Source organism: Phoxinus phoxinus, assembly GCF_949152265.1.
Source record: "Phoxinus phoxinus genome assembly, chromosome: 7".
NCBI lineage: Eukaryota > Metazoa > Chordata > Actinopteri > Cypriniformes > Leuciscidae > Phoxinus > Phoxinus phoxinus.
In genome coordinates, this window is record NC_136882.1 from 4,074,109 (window position 1) to 4,101,808 (window position 27,700).

At 38.1% G+C, this 27,700-nt stretch overlaps 1 protein-coding gene across 7 annotated transcripts in view; it reads right to left on the reverse strand.

Moving 5' to 3' along the window:
* cd58 (CD58 molecule) overlaps window positions 1-27,700 on the reverse strand; it is a 31,258-nt gene that overhangs the window by 191 nt on the left and 3,367 nt on the right. Inside the window, exons 1-6 of one of the 7 annotated variants that reach the window (XM_079618951.1) lie at window positions 14,768-14,807; window positions 14,489-14,655; window positions 4,687-4,977; window positions 795-1,028; window positions 586-720; window positions 347-415 (exon numbers count right to left, since the gene is read on the reverse strand). In XM_079618951.1, coding sequence (XP_079475077.1) covers window positions 347-415; window positions 586-720; window positions 795-1,028; window positions 4,687-4,977; window positions 14,489-14,549 — 790 coding nt within the window. In that variant the 5' untranslated portion in view covers window positions 14,550-14,655; window positions 14,768-14,807. The other 6 variants (XM_079618950.1, XM_079618952.1, XM_079618949.1 and 3 more) reach the window with 6 other exon arrangements.

Genomic DNA, 27,700 nt, shown 5'->3' on the forward strand with positions numbered 1-27,700 from the left:
TCCAGAAATGATTTCCCGACCAATAAAAATGATAAAGCAATTTAATGACAATTTGACAAGCCAGAAAAGGGTAAAATTTAATTTTGTTCTAAATGTTTTTAAAAATTACAAAGCTATAATCGTGTGTTTTAATTTCTATAAAACAAAACTACTCTTATAACTTCTGAAAAAACACCTCTTCAAGTACAGGGAAGACTTCATATTTGATTTGTTTTTACTCCAATTATTTTTTTCAAGTGCTATATATTGTAGAAACAGGGAGCATGTATTTATCTAAGCAGAGCAAGTCGTCTTTAGAGGAATACAGTCGGACTGACACCCAGTCAAACTCTCTAAACATGCTCACCGGATTCTCGGCTCATCTCGGGATTCCAAAGCTTCAGTTCAACTTTAGTCATTTCGCTCTGCTTTATTGCTGGAAAAAAAGTAATAATGACTCAATTCTGTGGGATTATGAGCTTGAAATATATCAGTGCATGTTAAACTTTTAAACTAAATACAATAATATTTATAACTAGATTCGTATGTGAATGGGAAACTGAAAACCATACCACATTCATATCTTTATGGTTTTGAGCATCTTACCAAGTTTTCTTTTTATAATGAAATAACAGGCCACAGCCACAGCCGCCACAGCTACGATCCCCACAACAACAGCAGCGATGACAGATGATACACCTGGTGGATTGATATCCTGATCTGCTTGTGCTTCATCTAATTCTGTAAAGAAACAATACTCATTATCTTCATCATGAGCTGTACTTGAGCATCACTGTAATGAGCCTGAGCTAGACCTGTGTGGCAGTCTCTCAGAGAGAAGCGGCTGCTCTTCTGGCTCACGGCGTTCTTCACAGTACAAGTGTAGACGGAGTCCGGCTTCTCTCTGCGGACGTGAAGCTCTTGCCCGACCTGTGCTGACCCTGATCCCGTCCATTCATAAGAAACATGAGACTGAGACGACACTGAACAGAACAGTGCTCGTGAAATATTGTTCAGCTTACAGGTCACGATCGGCTGCGGTACGGCATCTGAGGAAACAGGGAATGGTGGATTTGTAGATGCTACGTAAATGTTAATTATTTTATAACAAAAAGCTAAAACTCATGGCTACAAGACAGTAGCCTAGCCGTGTTTCCGTCTCCCTTCAAATTGCGCAAATTGACATTGTGAATTGAAAACATGCCCAATGGAAACATAAATTTCGCAAAAACTCCCATATATCGCAAAAACGTTTTTACACTTACATTTACCGGTCACCTGGCGTACGCAAAAGTCACATGATCATTCTTTAAAGATGGCGCAGTATGTTTGCACAGAAGATGAGACAGAGTTAAACATTAAACTCATAAAAGCCAAAAGTATCACAGGAATACTGGATTCAAAAAAAAGAAATGCCACAATTTATCAAGACCTCAAAGCAGAAATGAGGGAGAATCGCAGACTAAATCTTCCCAGAAACTCCTCATGTGTGTGTATAAGGGCTTTCATTGCCATTAATGCTTGGATAACACGCCTACGTCTCCTTCCATTGAAAATAATGGCCAGTGCAGTGGCTTTATACTTAAAATATAATAATAATACATTTAATTTATAATGCACTTTATATTTAAGTAAATCCCAAAGTGCTACATAATAATAATTATATATATATATTTTAAAAAAAACGCCGGATAAAACAGGAAAAAAAAGGGGAGTTCAATCAAAATCTCTCCTAAAAAGGTGTGTTTTAAGGGCTTGTTTAAAAGCATCCACAGTCGTGTTCTCCTCAGGTGGTTAGGCCTCTGGAGGAGTGAGACAGCGCTCAGATTTAATCACTAATATCTTCATTTGTGTCCCGAAGATGAACAAAAGTCTTACGGGGTTGGAACAACATGAGGGAGAGTAATTACTGTTTTGTGTGAACTAACCCTTTAAACCAGTTCCCAAACGAGCAATTTTATAGATTATCATGACAGAATATGCTAATTAAAGACAGTTAACTCCACATCAGCGACATAAAGTCATCAATTTACCATTCAGAGACGTCCTGTTGCTTCTACATGTTGTCACTTCTTATTGAGTCTCCTCATCATTAGTTTCCATTACCCTTCAAATTGTGCAAATTTAAATTGCGAATTGAAAATACGCACAATGGAAACATGTCAATTTCGGCAAAACTCTTGTTTATCGCAAAAAAGTTTTTTTTCGCTCGCATGAGGTGGTTTTCAGGTTATTCGAAAAAGGAATATTTCGCAAAACTGCAATGGAAACAGTTTTTGCACATTTACAGTCAGCTGACTTAGAAGATGCGGTGTGTTTGGGGTCCGTGTACACAAATAATAATAATAATTATCATCATTATAATAACATTTATTAGGCTACATATTTAGAAGACGCTTTTATCCAAAAAAAAGGAACAAAGCAATTCGTCAAATGTCATTCATATTACGGGTTAGACTATAATAATACAGGGCTAAGATTATCACAAATAAACACAAGATTTTGACGCATATCCACGGGTTTGTGTGGAGTGTGAGCGCGCACTGCATCATGACACGGAGGCGCGGACGAGAACACTTGCATTTTCCTATCAACTGTGGAAACAACGTAAAATACTCTTATAATTTCTGGTCATACAGAAAATAATAATACATTATTCGCAGCTACTTTTATTTGTGTAAACTCACAATAACAAGAAAACGTTGTGCTTTTGTAAAATAAAAATAAACAATCAGGCGTGCTTTCATTATCCAGGTTCAAATTTGGCCTTAGAAAACCAGTAAAATCGACATGTTTTCCATATTAATTAGTGAATATTTTAAATGTTTAATAAAGGGGCAAAAAGTCATTAAACAAAAATCTGAAAATTCGTCGATATTTACTTTTTTTGCGCAGCAGTTGGTGTAGCCAGTTCAAATTAACAATTTGGTGTTTAACTTTGCGTTTTAAAAAGACAAGCGTTCATTTTTCGTTTTTCAATTACGGGGTTAAAAAAGGAAAAACGAATGGACACAAAAGTAGCCCACAAAAGTAGTAGGATCGTTTGGAATAGGAGACAGAGTTCTTTTTATTAAATTCATAAAAGAAACCATAATAAGCCTATAGGAATAATGGATTCTAAACCTCAAAGAAATGCCACAATCAAAACCTCAGCGCAGAAATGAGGGTGAAACACCCAGAAACTCCTTATATATGTTTGCAGTATAAAGGTCTTTCCCTGCAATTAAAAGAGATATCCGGCGCAAAATGAACCTTTGGTCTAATTACACATTATTACCTAGTCAACCGTTATCTGAGATTTGTTTTCATGATTATCGAATGTAAATAGTTTTATCTCTAAAAACAGTTTAGCCTATAACGCTAGTATAACGCTAGTATATGGGGTATTGAGTAATAACAAATAAAAATCGCTTGTTAATACCACTAACAAGGCTCAAAATAGCCCCACACTAACACGGTAGCATAATGAGGGTCCCTACCTTCAAACCGAAGCATTGAGAACTTTGACAGTGTCCAGACAGTTTAATAAGAAGATATTTTATACATACAGTCAACTTCACGTAACAGTCTCTATCAGTCGATCTCCGAACGCCAATCAAAATGCGCTGGACCATATGAGATTCTACACAGTTCAGCGGATTTGGATCGGCGTTCGTACTCGGCGTTCGTAGTCATTACTCAATGCCCTATATACTAGCGTTATACTAGCGTTATACTAGCGTTATATAGCGTTTTATCTCGTTATAGAGATAAAACTATTTACATTCCATAATCATGAAAACAAATCTCAGATAACGGTTGACTAGGTAACAATGTGTTATTAGACCAAAGGTTCATTTTGCGCCGGAGTTCTCCTTTAATGCTTGGATAACACGTACGTCTCCTTCCATTAATAATAATGTCTAATGCAGTGGCTGTGATATTATATAAAAAAACGTCCGTTGCCGTGATTTTTGGAATGACTTATCGCGAGAGAAAAAAGGACGTTTTAGTCGCATAACATCGGTTAATGGAAACGCCCTCATTTCGTAATAGTTTTTTAGCTATATTTAGATAATAGCGCAAAACATTTGCGCCAATCTGTAATGGAAACGCGGCTATTGTCTGACTTCTTTAAACATAAAAGGCAGAACAGTTTCTGACATTTTAGTGTGTGTCTGCAAGCTGTTGAAGCTCCGTCCTATTCTTGAAAGGGAGCAGAAGCTCATTTGCATTTAAAGGGACACACACAAAACGTTGCGTTTTTGCTAACCCTCAAAAAGGGACAATTTGAACATGCATGCTAGAAAAAAATATCTGTGGGGTATTTTGAGCTAAAACTTCACATACACACTTTGGGGGCATCAGAGACTTATTTCACATCTAGTAAAAAGGGGCATAATACCACCCCTTTAAATTACTATGATTTTCCACGTGTGTCACATTCCATTTGTGTTGCATCCACATGTTCATACATCACAGAGTGAATCATCCATTTCATTCAGCAACAGAATATGTCAGCGTTTCTCTTGCAAAACCACTATAGTTTGTACAGTATGTTGTGTTTCGTGCGCTGGTGTCCTCGGATCTCTTAACCAACCAGATTTTCTCGGTCATCCAGCTTCAGCTGTTCAGCACAGGTATGATATACGCATGATATATGATATATATATGATATATATTGCAGTGTAAACAACAATACTGGTGTCTTATTTCATTCTCACTTACCCATAACTTGAACTTCATTTTCAGAACTTTGCAGCTTCCCATTCATCTGTATTACAGACCTATAAATACCGTTGTCAAGCCCGGTCATGTAATGAACCATGAGCTGTCCAGAAGAGACTTCAATCTCAGATCTTCCTTTGAACTGACCGTAATCTTGGAAAAAATTCAGCCCATGTTCAGCCACAATTTGTCCATTGTGTGTCCACAAAATGTCTTCAGGCTTTCCTTGAATATTAGGATTTAAAGTCAGACTCATCCCATTCTCGACATAGACGATAGACGTTACAGCATCTGATTAATATTTAGAAAAAGGGTTAATAAATCAGCAAAGGTAAAGATCATGGTGCAAGGTTAAACATCTAAAATGTAATCATCAAGTTGATGAAAATCTAAATGTAATAGTGTATTAGCCAAGATAAATAAATGATTGGCTTCTACTTGAACATTGTCTTTAACATATCCCAGCCGGCACATGACCGACCTTCAACATTGAAATATGGTTGAAATAATGTCAGTGTTGTTTCAACAATGCTAAATGGTTGAAAAAGGTAAACAAAAAACACTTCTAAATCAACGTTAACATTTGTACAAGATCTGTACGTTGAAACAACGTAATGTTTTCAACAACATACAACCTAAATATCTGCCTTTTAATGTATTATTATGATAATGAATTAGCATTTAATGATTTTTTGATCATAACAGCTCTTCAATGTATGTTAAAATATAATTATTATCATCATTAACAATATAGTTTCACCCTCAAGTGAGCAGTGCAGCAGAAACCTTTTGCCTTATGTGATTTTGTGTGAATTTACAATTTTGTCTGCTTGCCTAACAGTTTACATTGCATTATTACATTTGTATTCGTATACACTGTCATGTCATTTGACCAATTAATTAAATAATAATACAGACTGCAAATAAAATGAAATACACCGCTGTTAACTCACGCATATTGTTTGGTTGTTTCACCGTTTTACTTTGACCATGATTGGTTAATCTGTCTGTCTTCCAGGAAACCGTCCAATGAGAATGTGTGCGGCTCTGATTTAAGTTTGAAAATACGTCCGTTACTCTGTCGGTGAGCAGCTGCTGGTTGCGTTGATTACTCGGTCAAAGACCTGGATTATTTTATATCTGCCTGTGAATTCTTAAATTTTGAGCGAATTTGAGTTAATATGTCAATGAAGAACAAAAGCTGCAATGTGAACAGAGGAAGGGGTCGTACGTGATCTGTGAAAATACTGGCGATATCAGGTAAGAAAACATTTTTCAGTCCTTAACAGTGTAATGTTCGGGGACACGGGTAACGGTCATAGGCTTACTCTGCAACCTCATAAATAAGTTATCTCTGTGTGCGTTTTTGTACTGCTTCACCATTAGCGTAGCGATATTAGCACGTATTTCAATGTAACGTTAGTACCATCTAACATTGCTGTGTTTTGTTGTTGGTAACGTTATGTGTTTAATGTTGTCAGCTAACGTTAGTTTAAAAGGTCCGTGTACGTTTTGATAGTTTGTTTTCCAATTTGAAATTAAATAAGCAAAAACGAGAAAACATGCCTTTATTAGTTTTAAATAAAAAAATTAAAAAACAAGATTTCGGCTTGATTTTTAGTTTTTTGGTTCACGGGTCAAAAACGGACAAATGACTTCAATATCCGTTTTGCACATGTGGGCGGTCATAAGACGCCCCTTTCACCCGATTGGTCAAGCAAATCTGACCCTGTGACGTCATCAGTAATTCCCCAGCTCAGTTCAACAAAATAATATTCCTTTGGCCCTGCATACCGCTTCTTAAACTGTACAGGGCTGTGCAACTTAACGCGTTTCACAGAAATATTTATATCTGAAATATTAAATATGAATCTGCACCCAGACGGTTTTATTTCAGCTGTGCTGTTTACATTTGTGTGCTGCTGCGCTAGACAGTGCAGAGCGGGTGAAGCACAGACCAATGTTCAGTCAAGTGTAACTCAGCAGTCATAACTTTTCTTCTAGACAATCACAATACGCTCAGTTTTGGACAAAGGGTGGTCATTGCAAATACTGTAATGCAAAACTGCTGATGGTGGTGGGTACCGTGGGTAACGATGATGGTAAATTCAAATGTAACTGTAATCATAGCCGCGAGAGTGAGACAGCGAGATGATTGACAGGACGATAGCGGAGGATAAAGTGCAAGATAGCCTAACATTTGCTAGTAAAACAATATGTCTTTGTTTAATATAAGTGAGTTTGTCTTTGAAAACAACAACAACGAAACAATCAAATAAGACTGTGAACCACAAACTGAGCGTTTGTGGAAGTTCAGGAAGTTCAGGAAGCAGGTGATCCTGAATTAACAGATTGATTGAACGCATGTTCGCTTGATTTGTTCCATTTATCTCAGTCAGACATTATGATGGGCTGACAGTAATGCCACCAAATTTAAAGAAACTGATACCAATGCAACTTAGTTAATGTATCGTATTTTCATGAAATAATTATGTAATCAAACAGGGAACTTTACTCTCATTCCTGCGTAATAATCAAGGAACTGCTGCCGTACCATGGGTGCAGCAGACGCAATGATATTACGCACACTGCAAAAAATACTTTCTTAGTTAGTATTTTTGTTTTGTTTCCAGTCCAAATATCTAAAAATTCTTAAACCAAGAAGCGTTTACTAGAGAAGTAAAATGACATAAGAAATTCTATTTTGTTTTAAGATAAAAAGAAAGTAATTTAAGTAATTTTTGCTTAAAACGAGCAAAATTATCTGCCAATGGGGTAAGCAAAAAATTCTTGGTTTCCATTCGAATTAAGATTTTTTTTCTTGTTTTCCATTCGAATTAAGATTTTTTTGCTTACCCCATTGGCAGATAATTTTGCTTGTTTTAAGCAAAAATTACTTAAATTACTTTCTTTTTATCTTAAAACAAAATAGCATTTCTTATGTCATTTTACTTCTCTAGTAAATGCTTCTTGAATTAATAATTTTTAGATATTTGGACTGGAAACAAAACAAAAATACTAAGTAAGAAAAGCATTTTTTGCAGTGCAGCGCCTGAAAATAGTCCCCAGCTCGGTAACTTCCAACGTGACCGGCACTAAGTTTGTAATATCATTGCGCCTGCTAGTATGGCAGCACAGCTCCTTGATTATTACGCAGGAATGAGAGTATAGTTCCTAGTCATATTGGCCTAGAAAATTGCAACTTTTCATTTTCTGTCGGTCTTAGTACACGATGTAACTACAGAAGAGTCAAGTTTTAAATAAGAAAAATATCGAAACTCTGGTAATTTTTTTAAGAGAGATGCTAACGGTCTAATCAGATTCAATGATCTATGCTAAGCTATGCTAAAAGTCCTACCGCCAGTCCCGGAGATCGGCTGAATGGATTCGAAAACGGTAAAACTCAACTGATTAGCTCTAGGGGAGTTGGAAAATGAGCCTATTTCCAAAAATAAGTTGAGTGTTCCTTTAAGGTACGGTGCGTTCACGGGGAGGTGGTGAACTATTCTTTAATGTCGGTGGCGATTTAATTTCGGGGACAAAAGCATAATGTAGAGGTGGCAGTTAGTCCGCACCTCCGACATCCGCTAATTTTGGGGACAAATTGGCCAGGTTTTAATGTATTACTGGGGTATTTATGTGCGGATGTCTCTTGAACAAAAAGGCAGCGGGGAAGGGGTGCGGTCGCCCAGGTGGGAGAAGCTGAGCCAGGGGACCAGAGCGCTCTTGAAAGGAGGATCCTTACAGAGCGCGATGACTTTCCCCTGGAACAGTCCCAGGACAAAACGCTCAAAAATGCTTTTGAACAGGTCCGTATTATCGACAGACAGCTTCTCCAACCAGGTCGACCGCTCTCTTATCCTTATTTTGCTATATTAAAAGATAAGTTGTATCGAGTGACCCAAGACACTCAATCAAATCATGATACCACTCAGTTGTTGATACCACAAAGCCGTCGGGAAATTCTTTTCCAGGCGGCTCATTGTAATCCTATGGCCGGGCATTTAGGACAGGTAGCAACACTGAATCATCTAATGACCCGATTTTTCTGGCCAGGCATTCACGAGAACGTGCGCAGGTGGTGCGCGTCTTGTCGTGAATGTCAGTTGGTGAATCCGCCGGCCAATCCAAAAGCACCATTGTGCCCACTCCCTCTTATGCAGGTCCCCTTCGAACGAATTGGCATGGACCTTATCGGGCCATTAGAACGATCTTCACAGGGGCATTGCTTTGCATTGGTCATAGTGGATTATGCAATACGATACCCAGAGGCAGTGCCGCTCCGCAATATTTCCGCAAAGAGCGTAGAGGGCGCACTGTTTCAACTAATCTCCCGGGTGGGAATCCCGAAAGAGATTCTCACCGATCAAGGCACGACGTTCATGTCACGGACAATTCGCAAACTTTACAAATTATTGGGCATTAAATTGGTCCGCACCAGCGTCTATCACCCACAAACAGGTGGAATGATTTAATCGCACGTTAAAAACCATGATTCGGAAGTTCGTGCAGGAAGACGTCAAAATTTGGGATAAGTGGCTAGAACCCCTCTTGTTCGCTGTGCGCGAGGTCCCCCAAGCCTCCACAGGGTTTTCCCCCTTTGAGCTACTCTATGGATGTCAGCCCCGTGGGGTGTTAGATGTCCTTAGGGAGACTTGGGAGGAGGGACCTTCGAACAGTAAGAACGAAATTCTGTATGTCCTGGACCTGAGAACAAAACTCCACACTTTGGGGCGGCTTTCAATGGTGAATTTGTTACAGGCCCAGGACAAACAAAGCCCGCTGTACAACAGCGGAACTAGGTTGCGTGAATTTGCACCGGGTGATAAAGTACTTATATTGCTCCCAACTTCTAGCTCTAAATTACTCGCTTCGCAAGTACCCTTCGAGGTCACACAGCGAATTGGGGATCTCAACTATGAGATAGTTCGAACAGACAGGAATGGGGCACATCAAATTTACTATCTCAATCTCCTTAAAAGGTGGAGGGAGGCGGAGTCAGTGATGCTGGCGACGGTGGTGAGTGGAGAGGAGGATCTCGGGCCAGAGGCAAACACAAAAGCCGCATCACTCGCACTGGCCTCAGGAGGGGACCACCTCTCACCCTCCCAGCTCACTGACGTGACCAATTTACAAGCAGAGTTTGCTGATGTGTTCTCGTCCCTGCCTGGCCGAACGAACCTTATTCAGCACTACATTGAGACTGAGCCGTGCGTGGTAGTACGTAGCCGGCCATATCGCTTGCTTGAACATAAAAAAAAGGTAGTTCAGAGCGAATTAGACGCGATGCTAGATCTGGGAGTAATAGAAGAATCCAGCAGTGATTGGGATTCGACGCATATCCAATGCCGCGGGTTGACAATTAGCTTGATCGGCTGGGTACGGCTTGATTTTATTCGACACTGGATTTAACAAAAGGATATTGGCAGAACCCCTTGTCTCCTATATCCAAAGAAAAAACTGCTTTTACAACGCCGTTTGGATTACACCAATTTGTTACACTTCCTTTCGGGTTGTTCGGGGCTCCGTCCACCTTTCAGCGTCTCATGGACAAAATTCTCCGGCCGCATGCTGCATATGCCGCTGCTTATATGATATTATCATCTATAGTAATGACTGGCAGCGTCATATGCAGCATTTGCGGGCTGTCTTGAGGACGCTGAGGGAGGCCGGATTAACGGCCAACCCGAAAAAGTGTGCGGTTGGGCGTGTGGAAGTTAGATATCTGGGCTTCCACTTGCGTCACGGACAGGTGCGTCCCCAAATTGACAAGACGGCAGCAGTTGCAACCTGTCCGAGACCAAAGACCAAAAAGGAGGTTAGACAGTTCCTGGGGCAGGTGGGATATTACAGAAGGTTTGTACCTAACTATTCGGACCTCGCCAGCCCGCTGACTGATCTAACTAAAAGTACCAGATACGGTCCAGTGGACGGAGCAGTGCCAGCAGGCTTTCACCCAGATAAAGGCTGCTCTGTGTGGCGGGCCGCTCCTACATGCTCCTGACTTTTCTCTTCCCTATATGTTGCAGATTGACGCGTCGGACAGGGGGCTGGGCGCTGTCCTGTCACAGGAGATAGAGGGTTAAGAACGGCCGGTGCTGTACATTAGTCGAAATGTACTCTCAAAGAGAGAGACTAAGTACAGCACCATTGAAAAGGAGTGTTTGGCCATCAGGTGGCCCGTTCTGCAGGCCGGGGAGCTATACACGGGGAGCTGCTGCAAAGCTTTGCTTCTAATGTACAACACTTGAGAGATGGCAAGCCATAGGCTACAATATGCTGACATGGAGTTTGGTGTTTTATATATTATTTCTATAGACTCAAGAGCAACATATGTTTTATTTTTTTTTAGTAGGTGAGGTCCTATGTGTCCCTTCGATAAATTAAAATAGTTCTTCAGCATCTCTAAACTTAAAATGTGGGCTAAATAAAAACGTTTACATAGGCTATAATTACTGTATGATGATCAAGGATCAAAAATAACATAATACACAGGACCATGATAACAGTGTGTGCAGTAGCGCGCACACGCACACACACACACACACACACACACACACACACACACACACACACACACACACACACACACACACACACACACACACACACACACACACACACACACAGACACACAGACACAAAGGTTAGACATGTTATGGTCATGTGTATTACTATGCGTATTATACACGGTAACAGTAATTACTAATTAGCCTAGAGTAAAAGTTTTTTTTAGCCCACATTTTAAGTTTAGAGATGCTGAACTATTTTAATTTATCGAAGGGACACATAGGACCTCACCTACTAAAAAATAATAATAATATGTTGCTCTTGAGTCTATAGAAATAATATATAAAACACCAAACTCCATGTCAGCATATTGTAGCCTATGGCTTGCCATCTCTCAAGTGTTGTACATTAGAAGCAAAGCTTCGCAGCAGCACTAATTGTGTTCCCATCCCATCCCAGCAACATATTTCTGCATCAAATGTCAAAGCGAGTGGTGCAAAAGCTTATTAAAGTAAAGTGGGATTTGAGTGTGCCCTACGGACTCTTATTCCGGCTCTACTGAAGCCGGAGCAGTTTGACCAATCAGATGAAAGGGGCGTTTCAGCGCCGCCCACATGTGCGAATGAAATATCAAAGCCATAAACCGATTTGTAAACCACAAACGAAAATTGATAAATCGAGCCGAAATCTAATTTTCCGTTTATTAAACTAAACGAAAAACGATCCGTCTTTTCATTTCTCGTTATTCCATTCCAAATAGAAAATTAAAAGATCAGATGATACACGTACCATTGTCATGACTCATGTTCCAAACTAAGTTTGTAATTGAATGTACAATTGTATTATCAGATGATGAAAGGTAAGACAGCGAAACGTCACAATATCAACGTTGATTCAATTTGCAAAACCGAAGCATAGTTCAACATTGGTTCAACGTCGACACATACAACCTTTATTCACCCATATTGAAAGAAGAGACGGTGAAACAACGTCACGAAATCAACGGTGAAACAGTAGGCTTGTTTGAGATGAGCAAGAGCATGATGGGAAACGACTTGCTGACGACACAGCTTAATGCTCATGGGTTTAAACAACCGTGATGTTTGTATTGTAAAGACTTCATAAAGATTTATAAAAAAAATATAATAATAAAAACGTGATGTATACTCTTTTAAAATGTTTGAATTTAAAACTCTGATTTCGTGTTTTTATGTGTATAAATTATGTGTGAGCATTCCCAAACTCTCTGACAGTGTGATCTCTATATTGGTTATTTGATTGTTGTCATATTTATTAAAAAATATTTATAAAACATATGTAATTAAAGTAAAAATTATTGATAAACACGTCTTTGGTATGTAATTAAATAACAAGAACTTTGAGTGTATTAGATCATTATATTAATTTTCTTATAAAAGCAACAGAACTTAAATTACATCCAGTTTATTAGCAACACTGTGCACGAGCGTGAATCACGCGATATCCGCCGTTGATCTCACAGGTGTCTGATCCATTGCGAGAAGAGAGATCTGTCTGTCTTACCTTCACTTTTTTCACTCCTCCCCTCACTGTGGCCGCCTATGGCAAGCCGTTTTAACATTTACTCATTTCAACCTACCGGTACTAGTCTCTATTTCCATGCTACTAGTACTTATTTTTTTAGATACTAGTATCTATTCCATTAAGTACTAGTACTTATTCATTAGCTACTAGTGCCTTTTTAAAGATACTAGTACTTATTCATTAGATACTAGTACTTATTCATTAGATACTAGTTCTTATTCATTAGATACTAGTACCTATTTATTAGATACTAGTATTTATTCCAAATGTTACTAGTAAGATTTTTTATTTTACCAGTACGATTTTTATTGAACTCTACAGTTTCCGTTCAGACTAGTCATAACATAAGACTAGTAAAAAAGCAGTTGTGACTAGTAAAATAAGAATAGTTACTAGTAACAATTACAAAAGATACTAGTGTCTAATGAATAAGTACTAGTATCTAATGAATAAGTACTAGTATCTAATGAATAAGTACTAGTATCTAATGACTTAGTACTAGTGTCTAATGAATAAATACTAGTATCTATTAAAAGGTACTAGTATCTAAAAAATAAGTACTAGTACCTAATGAATAAGTACTAGTATCTAATATATGTACTAGTCACAATTGGAATACATACTAGTCAGAACTGAATAGTTGATATCTGAATAACAGATCCCATAGAAGTCAATGGCAAAAAAATGAATTTGTTACTAGTAACAAAAGAATAGTTAGTCACTATTGGAATAAGTAGTATCTAATGAATAAGTACTAAGGTACTAGTATCTAATGAATAAGTACTAGTATCTAATAAATAAGAACTAGTATCTAATGAATGAGTACTAGTATCTTTAAAAAGGAACTAGTACCTAAAGAATAAGAACTAGTATCTAATGAATAAGTACTAAGGTACTAGTATCTAATGAATAAGTACTAGTATCTAATGAATAAGTACTAGTAGCATGAAAATAGATACTAGTCGGTTGAAATGATTAAATGTTAAATCGGCTTACCATATTAGTACTACTAGTATCTAATAAATAAGAACTAGTATCTAATGAATAAGAACTAGTATCTAATGAATAAGTAGGCCTACTAGTATCTAATAAATAAGAACTATATTGCTACTGTATCTAATGAATAAGTACAAGTACCTAAAGAATAAGCACTAGTATCGAATGATTAAGTACTAGTACTTGAATAGATACTAGTATCTAAAAAATAAGTACTAGTAGCATGAAAATAGATACTAGTCGGTTGAAATGATTAAATGTTAAAACGGCTTGCCATAGGCCGCCTACTCTCAACTACATTTCAGGCGAGGCAAGGCGCATCTCAAACAAGCCTAATCACGACATCAACGGCGAAACAACGTCACGATTTCAACGTTGATTAGTTTTGAAAAATCGAAACATAATAATAATAATAATAGGCCTAATAATTCATCACACATTTATATAGCGCTTTTCTGGACACTAATAACGTTGATTCAACATTGGTCCCTGACGTTGAACGTTGAAATGCCGGCTGGGATGGCTTATTTTGTCTCAACAAGGAAAAGCTTTTGATTATGGATACCGTGTAATCTATTGTTTGCTTAATCTGTATGATGCACATGACACTTCTTATGCAACCCATCACGAGAAAAAAGAGCTCATCAAAACAACTCCAATTAACAACTTTCAATAATATTTACAGCATATATGAAGCAAATAACCATGACAAGTAATAAAGAACACCACTTACGGAATAATCTTGATAGTATTAAAGAGACGCAAAGACTCGATACTTCCCCAAGCGCGCTCATTACTTTCGTTCGTTGGTCCAGCTCAACCGGTCCGTCAAGCGCTCGCGGGACGTGCGCGATTCTAGCAGTGTGGCTTTGTGCATTTGTTCGAGACTGAAGCTGTAGCCTGATTAAAATATGAATGGGTATATGTTGGTACCCTGTGTCAATTTAACCGCTTACTGTATTATTGTAAGCCGCTATTCCCGAACACCCTTAAAAAAAGGTATGTCACTCACCTTTAGAGTAGCCTACTATTTTTAAGCTCCACCTTCAGCTGCGAACTCAGACAACCAACACTTCCTGTAGACTAGACATCAATTTGAGATGTCCGTGAACAGTGTGCGTTTTTAGCAAAATATGCTCATAAAGTGATTAGGAAACTTTACAGGCAATCACTGTTATGCCTATACCTTGTAATCTCCGGTTATTTTCATTTTAATTAACATTCAATAATGCATGGTCACTCTTTAGATTAGATTAGGGTCCAATTATCACTATTATTAACTACCAATTTTGCCTCAATAAAACTACTTAGGCTACTGCTTATAGATAGTTAATAGCCTATGGTAGTTGTTAAGTTTAGGTATTAAAGGATTAGTTCACTTTTAAAATGAAAATTATTTCATCATTTACTCACCCTTAAGTTGTTTCAAACCTGTATGAATTTCTTTCCTCTGCTGAACACAAAGGAAGATATTTAGAAGAATGTCAGTAACCAGACAGTTTTTGGTTCCCATTGACTTCCATAGTATATTTTTTTCCTACTATGGAAATCAATGGGAACCAAAAACTGTTTAGTTACTGACATTCTTCTAAATATCTTCCTTTGTGTTCAGCAGAGGAAAGAAATTCATACAGGTTTGAAACAACTTAAGGGTGAGAATATGATGACAGAATTTTCACTTTAAAAGTGAACTAATCCTTTAAGGGATGTAGAATACGATGCAGAATAAGACATGCTTTATAAGAACTAAAAAAAACAGCCAATATCCTAATATGCATGTTAATAAGCAACTAGTTAATAGTGAGAATTGAACCCTAAACTAAAGTGTTACCGGATGTATTATTCACCCATTATGTTCTTCAAAGCAAAAGCTTGATTTTGTAGATAATCTTGACCTTTTCCTCCGTCTCTTTCCTCATGACAGACAGGTGGTGTGTATACATTCATCACTGTCCTCACTCCTATACTCAAAGTAGGACACAACTAGTAAACAAACTATGGCACAAAACATGCTTCCCAAAACAAAACCAGGACAATTATGTACCATTAAGAAGATTTGAAAAAAATCTGACATAAACGATTTGAATAAAACAGTTACAATTACAACCCCAAATCAGAAAAAGTTGAGAGACTGTACAAATTGTGAGTAAAAAAGGAATGGAATAATTTACAAATCTCATAAACTTATATTTTATTCACAATAGAACATAGATAACATATCAAATGTTGAAAGTGAGACATTTTGAAATGTCATGCCAAATATTGGCTCATTTTGGATTTCATGAGAGCTACAGATTCCAAAAAAGTTGGGACAGGTAGCAATAAGAGGCCGGAAAAGTTAAATATATATTAGGAAGAGCTCGAGGACCAATTTGCAACTTATTAGGTCAATTGGCAACATGATTGGGTATAAAAAGAGCCTCTCTGGCTGCGTTTACACTTGACATTAACATGCGATCACCATGATCCGATCAAGCAGATCGGATCATTAGCCAATCAGGACACCGTGCGTTTACATTTGTTCATATTAAGTAGCCTCTGTATCTGGATAACCGATCGGATTTCTGTTTTTGCATAATATTTCAATTAGGTATGTAGCACGACAGCAATAAGAGTAAAGATTATACAAATTAAGCAATGTCCCAATTGCTTTCACTCACTCACTTTACTTTCCTGTGCAATCTCCAGTCTTAGATCAAATTACGTTTTTTGCATGAAGGAATATTTCCAGAGTTGATCATACAAAAATAACTGGGTTGATCATGTTAATCACATCATCGATCATCTGGGTTTAAGGTTATAGTGTGCAATGGATATGGGAGATTAATAAACATGCAGAAACAATAAAAACATTCAACATTTAAAACATAAAAAACGAAAAGTTTATTCCCATTATTCCTCTGGCAAAGCAGCGCACGCTCTTCATTAAGATCTCATGATCACAGCTGTGATTGTACAGGCGATCGCCTCTTCAGATAATGTTGCACAATTAAAATGAAAAATGACACACACGGTATCATGCAAGTCTAAATAAACTGTTTTAAATATTGATGTTTATTGTAAGGTTCAAATAAGTTTAATTTGTCTAAACTGCGTCTGGCCCATAGACTGTAGAGCAAAAATATGGACGTAGTGTCTGTGACGTCACCCGTAGGTTTCTGAAGAGCATTTTTGAAGCCTAAAGTGGGAGGAGCCGGCCATCACCATCTTGGCCTCGCGTCACCGCTCGTCACTCCCATAGACAGTATCTAAACTGGACACAGCGACCCCATAGGTTTCAACAGAGAGAAGTGAAGTCAATTAGAAGCATCACTTCCTGATGGCCGGGCGATCTGCGCAGACTCAAACTGAGCTTGACGACGTAGATGTGACGTGAGCCCGTCTGACAGCTGTAGTCTTCTAGTCGCTGTGCCGAGAGAAATCTGAATCATTCCCTTCCGAATCTCTCAGAGATGGAGAGCGTGAGCATTAGCTGTCCATGAGCTAGCAACGGGAGCAACTTTATCACTCTCTGTGGGCTTCTGCCCTGACTTTATGAGACTTTATGCCTCCACGCCCCCCCGATTGCCTTCGAGCTTCTCCGCCTGTCCATACGGTAATTTCTCGACTTGTGCGACAGAGTCGCGTGGTTATGACGCAATCGTTAGCCTATTTTTACAAAAACTGCTTCTACGGGCCATAACGTAAGATACAAGGTAATGGAGCCTTTTATACATTTTCGTGTTTCTTTAGAAATAAACAATGGACAAACGGTGTCTTTAAACGCCTCAGATGTAAAGTTATTCGCTGTCAATGTGACGCCAAAATGAATGGGAGTCAATGGGATGCTAACAGCAGGTGATGGCTTGATAGCCAATGGCGGCGCCCGGGGATGCTTCAGTTTCCGGGGGATAGATTACCCCCTTGGTCACTCCCGGATAACAGAATATGGGCAAAGAGGCGGAGCTGAGGAGCCTGGCTATCTGAAACCACGCCCACCTAGTTATCCACGTTATGGAGTTAGCTCGGGGTTGGGAGCTAATGCTATATGCTACTCACAGTACCAAGTCTGCGACTCCACAGGGCCTCGCGCTAAAGTGACAGTTGATGATTACAATCAGAATGCCAATTAAAAGGTCCTGTTTTTGCCCTTCGAAATATTATAATAGATATAGCTACAAGTGAGACTGTATCGTGATTCTGTACAGCTATTCTGCTAGTTGAAAATGTATTATGCAGTAACTTTACAATATTACTCTGTGAGTGTGTGTGTGTGACCGTGATTATGTGCATGTCAGTCACTCTTTTTTACAGTCTACGGTCCGTCAGCGTGGCATCGCTAGTCAAGTTCGTAGAGAGCTTTATTATTCAGTCCATTTTGAATTCTGATTTTGGCCGAATCTCAAATGGGTCAAAACATAGATATATTACCTATGAAGTTCAAGTAAATGCGCTAGAAATCCGCGCTCATTCAAGGATTTGCATTTATTGCATGGACGGAGAAACACAGACCTGCAGGATTTCATCTGACGATACATAAGCATGTTATAATCTGTTCCAGAGCAACGGCACCGCAGAACGAGTGTAGCCTTTATATCTATAGACGTTTTTAAATCTGAAAACTCCAAAAAGCAACAAAATTGTCAGACATACATTAGTGCATGTTCACAGAGGAAAACAACTGGAATACAGCGCTGGTTGTCCTCTCGAACGACACTCGACGACAACGGCGGAATCCAAAGCTGTGTGCGAAGTAATGGGTGTATTAAATTATGTGAAATAATCCCGAAATAAAGCACAAACACGGCAGAGATGGCAAGTTCAGCGGCTGGAATTTGCTGAGGTGAAAGTGACGGCTAACCGGCTAGCATTGACATCATTGGGAATCCACCGGTCACTCAAAAGTGGACACACCTTTAATTTTGCAGAACTTGAAATATTAATCAACTAAACGGGCCGTGAGTTATAAAAAAAATCACCCCCCTCACAGTTGTTATGAAGGGCAAAATTAGCTGTATAGACCAAATATATATGTATAGTGTGAACTTGCCTTCAGAAGTCAAGATGGGCAGAGGATCACCAATTCCCCCAATACTGCGGCGAAAAATAGTGGAGCAATATCAGAAAGGAGTTTCTCAGATAAAAATTGCAAAGAGTTTGAATTTATCATCATCTACAGTGCATAATATCATCCAAAGATTCAGAGAACCTGGAACAATCTCTGTGCGTAAGGGTCGAGGCCGGAAAACCATACTGGATGCCTGTGATCTTCGGGGCCTTAGACGGCACTGCATCACATACAGGAATGCTACTGTAATGGAAATCACACCATGGGCTCAGGAATACTTCCAGAAAACATTGTCGGTGAACAGACACAATCCACCGTGCCATTCGCCGTTGCCGGCAAAAACTCTATGGGTCAAAAAAGAAGCCATATCTAAACAGGATCCAGAAGCGCATGCGTTTTCTCTGGGCCAAGGCTCATTTAAAATGGACTGTGGCAAAGTGGAAAACTGTTCTGTGGTCAGACGAATCAAAATTTGAAGTTCTTTTTGGAAAACTGGGACACCATGTCATCCGGACTAAAGAGGACAAGGACAACCCAAGTTGTTATCAGCACTCAGTTCAGAAGCCTGCATCTCTGATGGTATGGGGTTGCATGAGTGCGTGTTGCATGTGCAGATTACACATCTGGAAAGGCACCATCAATGCTGAAAGGTATATCCAAGTTCTACAACAACATTTTGCTCCCATCCAGACGTCGTCTCTTTCAGGGAAGACCTTGCATTTTCCAACATGACAATGCCAGACCACGTACTGCATCAATTACAATATCATGGCTGCGTAGAAGAAGGATCCGGGCACTGACATGGCCAGCCTGCAGTCCAGATCTTTCACCCATAGAAACATTTGGTGCATCATAAAGAGGAAGATGCGGCAAAGAAGACCTAAGACAGTTGAGCAACTAGAAGCCTGTGTTAGACAAGAATGGGACAACAATCCTATTCCCAAACTTGAGCAACTTGTCTCCTCAGTCCCCAGACGTTTGCAGACTGTTATTAAAAGAAGAGGGGATGCCACACAGTGGTAAACATGGCCTTGTCCCAACGTTTTTGAGATGTGTTGATGCCATGACATTTAAAATCAACTTATTTTCCCCTTAAAATTATACATTTTCTCAGTTTAAACATTTGATATGTCATCTATGTTGTATTCTAAATAAAATATTGAAATTTGAAACTTCCACATCATTGCATTCTGTTTTTATTCACAATTTGTATAGTGTCCTAACTTTTTCTGATTTGGGGTTGTACATATTTCTGTGTTTGAATTTATGTTTTAATAATATATAACATTATGACATAGTAATATTAACAGCTATTGAGTACAGACACATGCAGTGCCATGTACATTACAGACCCATTTCAAATCTTCCATTTATGTCTAAAATACTAGAAAAAGTTGTGTCCGCTCAATTGTGCTCTTTCTTGCAAGAAAACGATATCTATGAAAAGTTTCAGTCTGGATTCAGGCCACATCATAGCACAGAAACTGCGCTGGTTAAAATTACAAATGATTTACTTTTAGCTTCTGACCAAGGCTGTATCTCAATACTAGTTTTACTCGATCTTAGTGCTGCGTTTGACACTATAGATCATAAAATACTCTTAGATCGACTTCAAAATTACACTGGTGTTCAGGGACAGGCATTAAGCTGGTTTAGATCGTACCTATCAGACCGTTACCATTTTGTCCATTTAAATGGGGAAAAATCAAAGATAACGTCAGTAAATTATGGAGTGCCGCAGGGATCTGTATTAGGCCCCCTGCTATTCTCAATTTATATGCTGCCACTTGGTAATATTATAAGAAAACATGGAATAAGTTTCCACTGTTATGCTGATGACACTCAATTATATATTTCATCTAGACCAGATGATAACACTAAATTATCTAAAATGACAGAGTGTGTTAAAGATATAAAATATTGGATGACGTGTAATTTTCTTCTATTAAATTCAGATAAAACGGAGGTATTACTGATTGGTCCAAAAAACTGCCCACAAAACCTCTTACAATACAACCTTAATCTAGATGGACGTCCTGTTACTTTATCCTCTACAGTAAAAGACCTGGGTGTTATACTAGACCGCAACTTGTCTTTTGAAAATCATATTTCAAATGTCACAAGAACAGCCTTTTTCCACCTTAGAAACATTGCTAAGCTACGTAATATGCTATCAGTTTCTGATGCAGAAAAGTTAGTTCATGCATTCATGACCTCGAGACTAGATTACTGTAATGCTTTATTAGCTGGTTGTCCTGCATCCTCCGTAAACAAGCTACAGTTAGTCCAAAATGCAGCCGCTAGAGTTCTTACTAGGTCAAGAAAATATGATCATATAACACCAATTTTATCATCTCTACACTGGTTACCTATTAAGTTCCGTATCAATTACAAAGTATTGTTACTGACCTATAAAGCTCTAAATGGTTTAGCTCCTGTGTATTTAAGAGATCTTCTATCGCCATATATTCCATCGCGCTCTTTAAGATCGCTAAATTCGAGGCTTCTGGTCGTACCTAGGATATCTAAGTCCACTAAAGGAGGGAGGGCGTTTTCACATCTAGCTCCTAAACTCTGGAATAGCCTTCCTGATATTGTCCGAGGTTCAGACTCGCTCTCCCAGTTTAAAACTAGATTAAAGAAGCATCTCTTTAGCCAAGCATTCACATGATGCATCTCATACCTTTTATACTACAGTTAAATCAGATCAAATGCATTCATATTATGAACAGCAGCTACGCTAATTATTTCCCATCTGCCTTTTTTTTTTTGTTGTTATCTCGGGACGCCTGTCCCTATAACTCAAATAGAGTTCGTCAGCTCCAGTTATGTATCCAGCCTCTCATGGAGACTTCAGATGCCCCAACGCCTGTGATGAGACGACTCGACGCCTGTGAAGAGACGACCCAACGCCGGCGATATGTTATGCCCTAAATTTCATGATTAACTAACTGTATTTTTGTATGTACATTTTTGAAATACATTTTCTGTAAAGCTGCTTTGAAACAATGTGTATTGTGAAAAGCGCTATACAAATAAACTTGAATTGAATTGAATTGAATGTACAGTACTGGGCAGATTTAGCCTGGATGGCAGCCGAATTTAGCCCCACCCACAAAATGTTTAGGTCGGGAAGATCGGTCTGGACTCCATCCGTTGAGGAGCTATTATGCCCGAACAAAAAATTGTTCGGACCAATCAAATTGTCAGGGTGGGCTTTATATGACGATGACTGATGAGCAACTGTAATGTAATCATCCACGTCATCAAAGGGGTTGAATTCATGGCTGCCGCTGGAGAATTGAGTTGTGTAGATTCCGCTATATCGCGTCTGTTAAAGAAGATATAGACAGCACATTCATTTTAAAAGAGGAACAGAGAACCGCGATCAAGGCATTTGTCGATGGGAAAGATGTGTGTGCCGTCCTTCCTACGGGATTCAGCAAAAGTTTAATCTATCAGCTGGCCCTGATGGTAGCTAAGAAGATGGGGCGCAATGAAAACCCTCCGTGTATCCTTAAATTCTTTTAACAACGCCGGCAAAGATCATTTACACTCATCTTTTTCTACTTCTTCCAGCGTGCGTGCAGATGAGTTCTGTTTTTTTTATTTTTTTATTATCAACATGTAATACAAGAACCGGAACAAACACCAGAGGAGACAGTTGAGTTCTGTTGACAACTATGCGTCGCCAGAGCCCGTCTACGGAGAGCTTTGGGACTTCCTATTAACCCCATTGTATCGATCTTGGTTGCAGTTCCATTAGAATTCCACTGGAGGTGATTGCGGGCGAGCGCTACTGAATGGGAGTCTATGGAGCTAGACGGCTAAATGTATCTCTTTCTCCTGCTTGTCGTTGAATCAACGTAGATTTTATTGTTGATTCAGCAAGTTCAATATAGATTATAGTCCAAAAGTCGAATTAATGAATACTTATGTCCTTTCGATTTCTTACAGATTGGGCCGTTGTTGGCCGGAACACGCTAGCATTCTGCTAATGAATGCTGATTGGTCAGTGACGGACTTGTGATGGCACCTGAAGCTAAAGCAGAATCAGAAACATTATCTCAAGGAGGACTTTCTGTCGAAGTTCATTTTTGCTTCCTGGTAAGAGATGGAAGATGAGGAACACTTTTTGATTTGGAGTAAAAACCTCTTTTACGAGGGGTAAATAATATGGGTCTGCACAATGATGACAAGATTCATAATGGCAGGTTATTGCCCTTGATCTTACAATTGTCATCAGTAATGTGGATTAGCAGAAGTGACATAACAAAGTTTTAAAGAGACAGAACTCTGACACACCAGAAGTCCCTTTCTGCATTGGCCGGGAATCGGAGCCGGGTCTCCCGTGTGGCAGGCGAGAATTTTTTTTTTTTTATTAGGAAATTTCAAGCAATAAAATACAATTTATACTTTCAATTCTTTTTATCCAGTCATTGGGTATTGCCTTTTTGATTGTCTCATAATAGTTTATTATCTGCTGTCTGCTAAAATCCTCCTTTGCCTCCTCCATTACATCTACAATATACTGCACTGGTAAAAATCCCTTCTTTGAATTCATATAAAACATCCCTTAACCTTGTAATTCCCAGCTCCCACCACTTCTTAAAAAATATCTCCTTTCCTTGATTTAAAATGCTGTTGTTTAAGAATAAAGGCTGATTTAAAATGTTCTCGCCTTGTGGATTAAAATGTACATTTGTTAAAAATTTACCCCAGGCACTCATCAGTTCCTTATAAAAATCAGGCAACTCATCCGTCATCCATTTCTTTGCTCTCATCCACAGTATATTATCTCCTAGATTCAAATTCCCACATTTACTTAAAAAATATTCCATTGTTTTTTTTCCATGTCGCTTTGTTTTCTTCGTCTAGGTACTTTTGTATTATTTTCACTCTTAAACTATTCATTCTTTGTTCAAAATCCATTAATCCCAGTCCTCCCTTCTCCACTGCTGCTATTAAAGTGTTGTATGCAATTTTTGCAGGCTTCCCTTCCCATAAAAAATCTAAAAAACATTTTTTCAGCCTTTTTTCTGCCCACAACGGCATAGAAGACACATATAAGACATACCATAATTGTGAAACCATTAAAACATTTAGAATTAAAACCTTCCCTTTCAAAGTTAAAGTTCTCAGCTTCCAAAAATTCATTCTCCTTTCGATGCCCCCTAATATTTTTTCCCACATTGTTTCTCCTACCTTCTTTTCATTCATTCCCATTAAAACACCCAAAATCTTTATTTCTTTTGTTTCCTTAAAAGCAAAAGTGTTTGTTAAATCGGCCGCCTCTCCAAATTTCATATACATTTTTTTTCTCCATTTACTTTGGCTCCTGATCCTTTACAAAACATCTCTACTATTCTCATTGCAATTTTAACACTCTCTAGATCCTTCACCATCACTGTATCATCCGCATATTGAAATATTTAGTTCTCTTCTCTGCTCCCTCGACACCTATTCCTTTTATTCCCTCTTCTTGTTTTATGGCCAGACCTAGTGGTTCTGAAACTAAAGAATATAAAAGAGCTGACAGTGGACATCCTTGCCTTATCGATCTAGTAATTTTGAAACATTGTGTTAAAAACCCATTACATTTCATTTTCGTTATCGCTCCTTTGTATACAATTCTAATCCATTTAATAAAATTCCCACCAAAACTCTTTAAATTTAAGAGTTTAAACTCTTTAAACTCTTCTAATTATTTAAAACACCAAATAAAAATTCATGTTCCACTCTGTCAAACGCTTTTTCAAAATCTAAACTAATTATATACCCTTTTCTGTTCTTTTCATGTATGTACCTTATCATATATTTTATGCCAATTGTTGTATCTGCAATGTCTCTTCCTTTAACCCCATACACTTGATTTGTTTTAATTATACTCGCCATTATTTCTTTTAATCTGTTTGCAAAATATTTTGTTAAAATCTTCAAGTCTGTGTTGAGCATTGTAATTGGTCTGTAATTCTTTAAATCTACTTTTTCTCCTTTTCTTTTATATATCAATTTCATTAAACCCAATCCCATTCTTTGATTAATCTCCCCTTTCCTAAAAACCTCTTCATATACTTCTTTTAAACTGTTGGTCAGAAATTCTTTAAAAACTATATAAAATTCACTCCCCAAACCATCTATACCTGGACTTTTCTTTTTATTTAATTCACTTATTGCTCTTTTTATTTCTTCCTCTCCATTAGTTTCATCGCCATAGTAACTCGCGCTCTGCGGGTCAGGTGATGCTCCAGAGGTTGCAAACCAAACTTAAACCAATCAGCTGTGAGCAGAGGATACAGTCACTCCCCCTGTTTCTACTCCAAATTAAAGGTCACTTTAGCGAATGATTTAAGACAAAATCGTCTAGTAACACTTATTTAGAATATTAATTTTGAATGATTTAGATATTATTTATGTACTTATTAATCAATCACACATACAATTTTAGTTCAACTTCACAACTTTTACTTGCACTGATATAGCGAGACTTTTTATTTTAGTTGTCCTTTGTCATAGACAGCTGTTTTCTTCTTGCTGTGTAAATTTGTTTAAATTCTTAATATATTTAAATCTCGTAATATTCTGCATAAGTAAATCGCAGCCTGTGATTGGCTGTTCACTACTGATGTCACACCTGAACTCCTGAACTCAGTATAAAGCCTGAGGTGACCGAGAGTTGATGGTCAGCATCATGGCACCAACAAAGCCTGGTTGGATTGGTTTGGTTTTATCAACCCGAAACTAATCCTGTAACCCTGAGTTTGTTGAGCTACACCATCATGGTACAGGCCCTGGATCAGCAAATCATCAACGGTGAGATCCCGATGACGGAGTAATCCACGAAGAACAGCCCGTTCTCAAGCCCACAAAATGCTGTTGTGTAAATGAATGACCAAAGCATTTTATTTTTCAGTTTTTGGTAGAAAATAGTGAACGACCCCTTTAGAGGGTGTGTTTTTTAAATGAAGACACCGGCCTAGTGTTTTATAGTTTAATTACATATGAAGCACTACATTGTAAAATATATTTGGGTCCTGAGGTGTTTAAGTTATTTCTGTGTTCCTGCTGTTCGGCTCTTCACGTCTTCTCTTGTTCTGGTCCAGTAGTTTTAGGTTTGTGCTTCCCTCCTCCTCTTCATTTCCTCTGTCTTTTTCAAAAATACAATGTTTCCAGAAATGATTTCCTGACCAATAAAAATTATAAAGCAATTTAATGACAATTTGACAAGCCAGAAAAGGGTAAAATTGAATTCTATTCTAAATTTTCAAAACAATTACAAAGCAATAATCGTGTGTTTTAATTTCTTTAAAACAAAACTACTCTTATAACTTCTGAAAAACCACCTCTTCAAGTACAGGGAAGACATCATATTTCATTAGTTTTTACTCCAATTAATGTTTTTAAGTGCTATATATTGTAGAAACAGAGCATGTATTTATCTAAACAGAGCAAGTCGTCTTTAGAGGAATACAGTCGGACTGACGTCCAGTCAAACTCTCTAAACATGCTCAACTAATTCTCGGCTCTCCATCTCCACATTCAAAGGCTTCAGTTCAACTTTAGTAATTTCGCACTGCTTTATTGCTGGAAAAAAAGTAATAATGACTCAATTCTGTGGGATTATGAGCTTGAAATATATCAGTGCATGTTAAACTTTGAAACTAAATACAATAATATTTATAACTATATTAGTATGTGAATGGGAAACTGAAAACCATATCACATTCATATCTTTATGGTTTTAAGCATCTAGAAATCTTACCATTGTTTCTTTTTCTTCTTTTTTTTCTTTTTATAATGAAACAAATGGCCACAGCCACAGCCACAATGATCCCCACAACAACAGCAGCAGCGATGACAGATGAGGCAACTTGTGGATTGATATCCTGATCTGCTTGTGCTTCATCTAATTATGTAAAGAAACAATACTCATTATCTTCATCATGACCTCTGCTTGAGCATTACTGTAATGAGCCTGAGCTAGACCTGTGTGGCAGTCTCTCAGAGAGAAGCGGCTGCTCTTCTGGCTCACGGCGTTCTTCACAGTACAGGTGTAGACGGAGTCCGGCTCCTCTCTGCGGATGTGGAGCTCTTGCCCGACCTGTGCTGACCCTGATCCAGTCCATTCATAAGAAACATTAGACTGAGACGACACTGAACAGAACAGTGCTCGTGAAATATTGTTCAGCTCACAGGTCACGATCGGCTGCGGTACAGCATCTGAGGAAACAGGGAACGGTGGATTTACCAAGTCAACACTTTTATAACAAAACTCATCTCTGTGGAAGCTTTTTTTCAGCACAGAATCAAGAAATGTAAAAGATATTTGCGACTTTTATCTCACAATTCTGATTTAGTTTCTCATAATAGCCTGATATAAAGTCGCAATTACATGTTATAAAGTCAGAATTGTGAAGAAATCGCAATTCTGAGACTTTATAACTTATATCTGCCTGCATAACATGCAATTGAGACTTTATATCTCCGAATCTGACTTTTTATCTCCAATTCTGACTTTATATCTCGCAATTCTGACTTTATATCTCGCAATTACTTTATATTTAGCAAATCTGACTTTATATCTCGCAATTACTTTATATTTAGCAAATCTGACTTTATATCTCGCAATTATGACTTTATATCTCGCAATTCTGACTTTATATCTCACAATTCTGATTTTATATCTCGCAATTCTTACTTTATATCTCGCAATTCTTACTTTATATCTCGCAAATCTGACTTTATATCTCGCAATTCTGACTTCATATCTCGCAATTCTGACTTTATATCTCGCAATTCTTACTTTATATCTCGCAATTCTTACTTTATATCTCGCAATTCTTACTTTATATATCGCAATTCTTACTTTATATCTCGCAATTCTGACTTTATATCTCG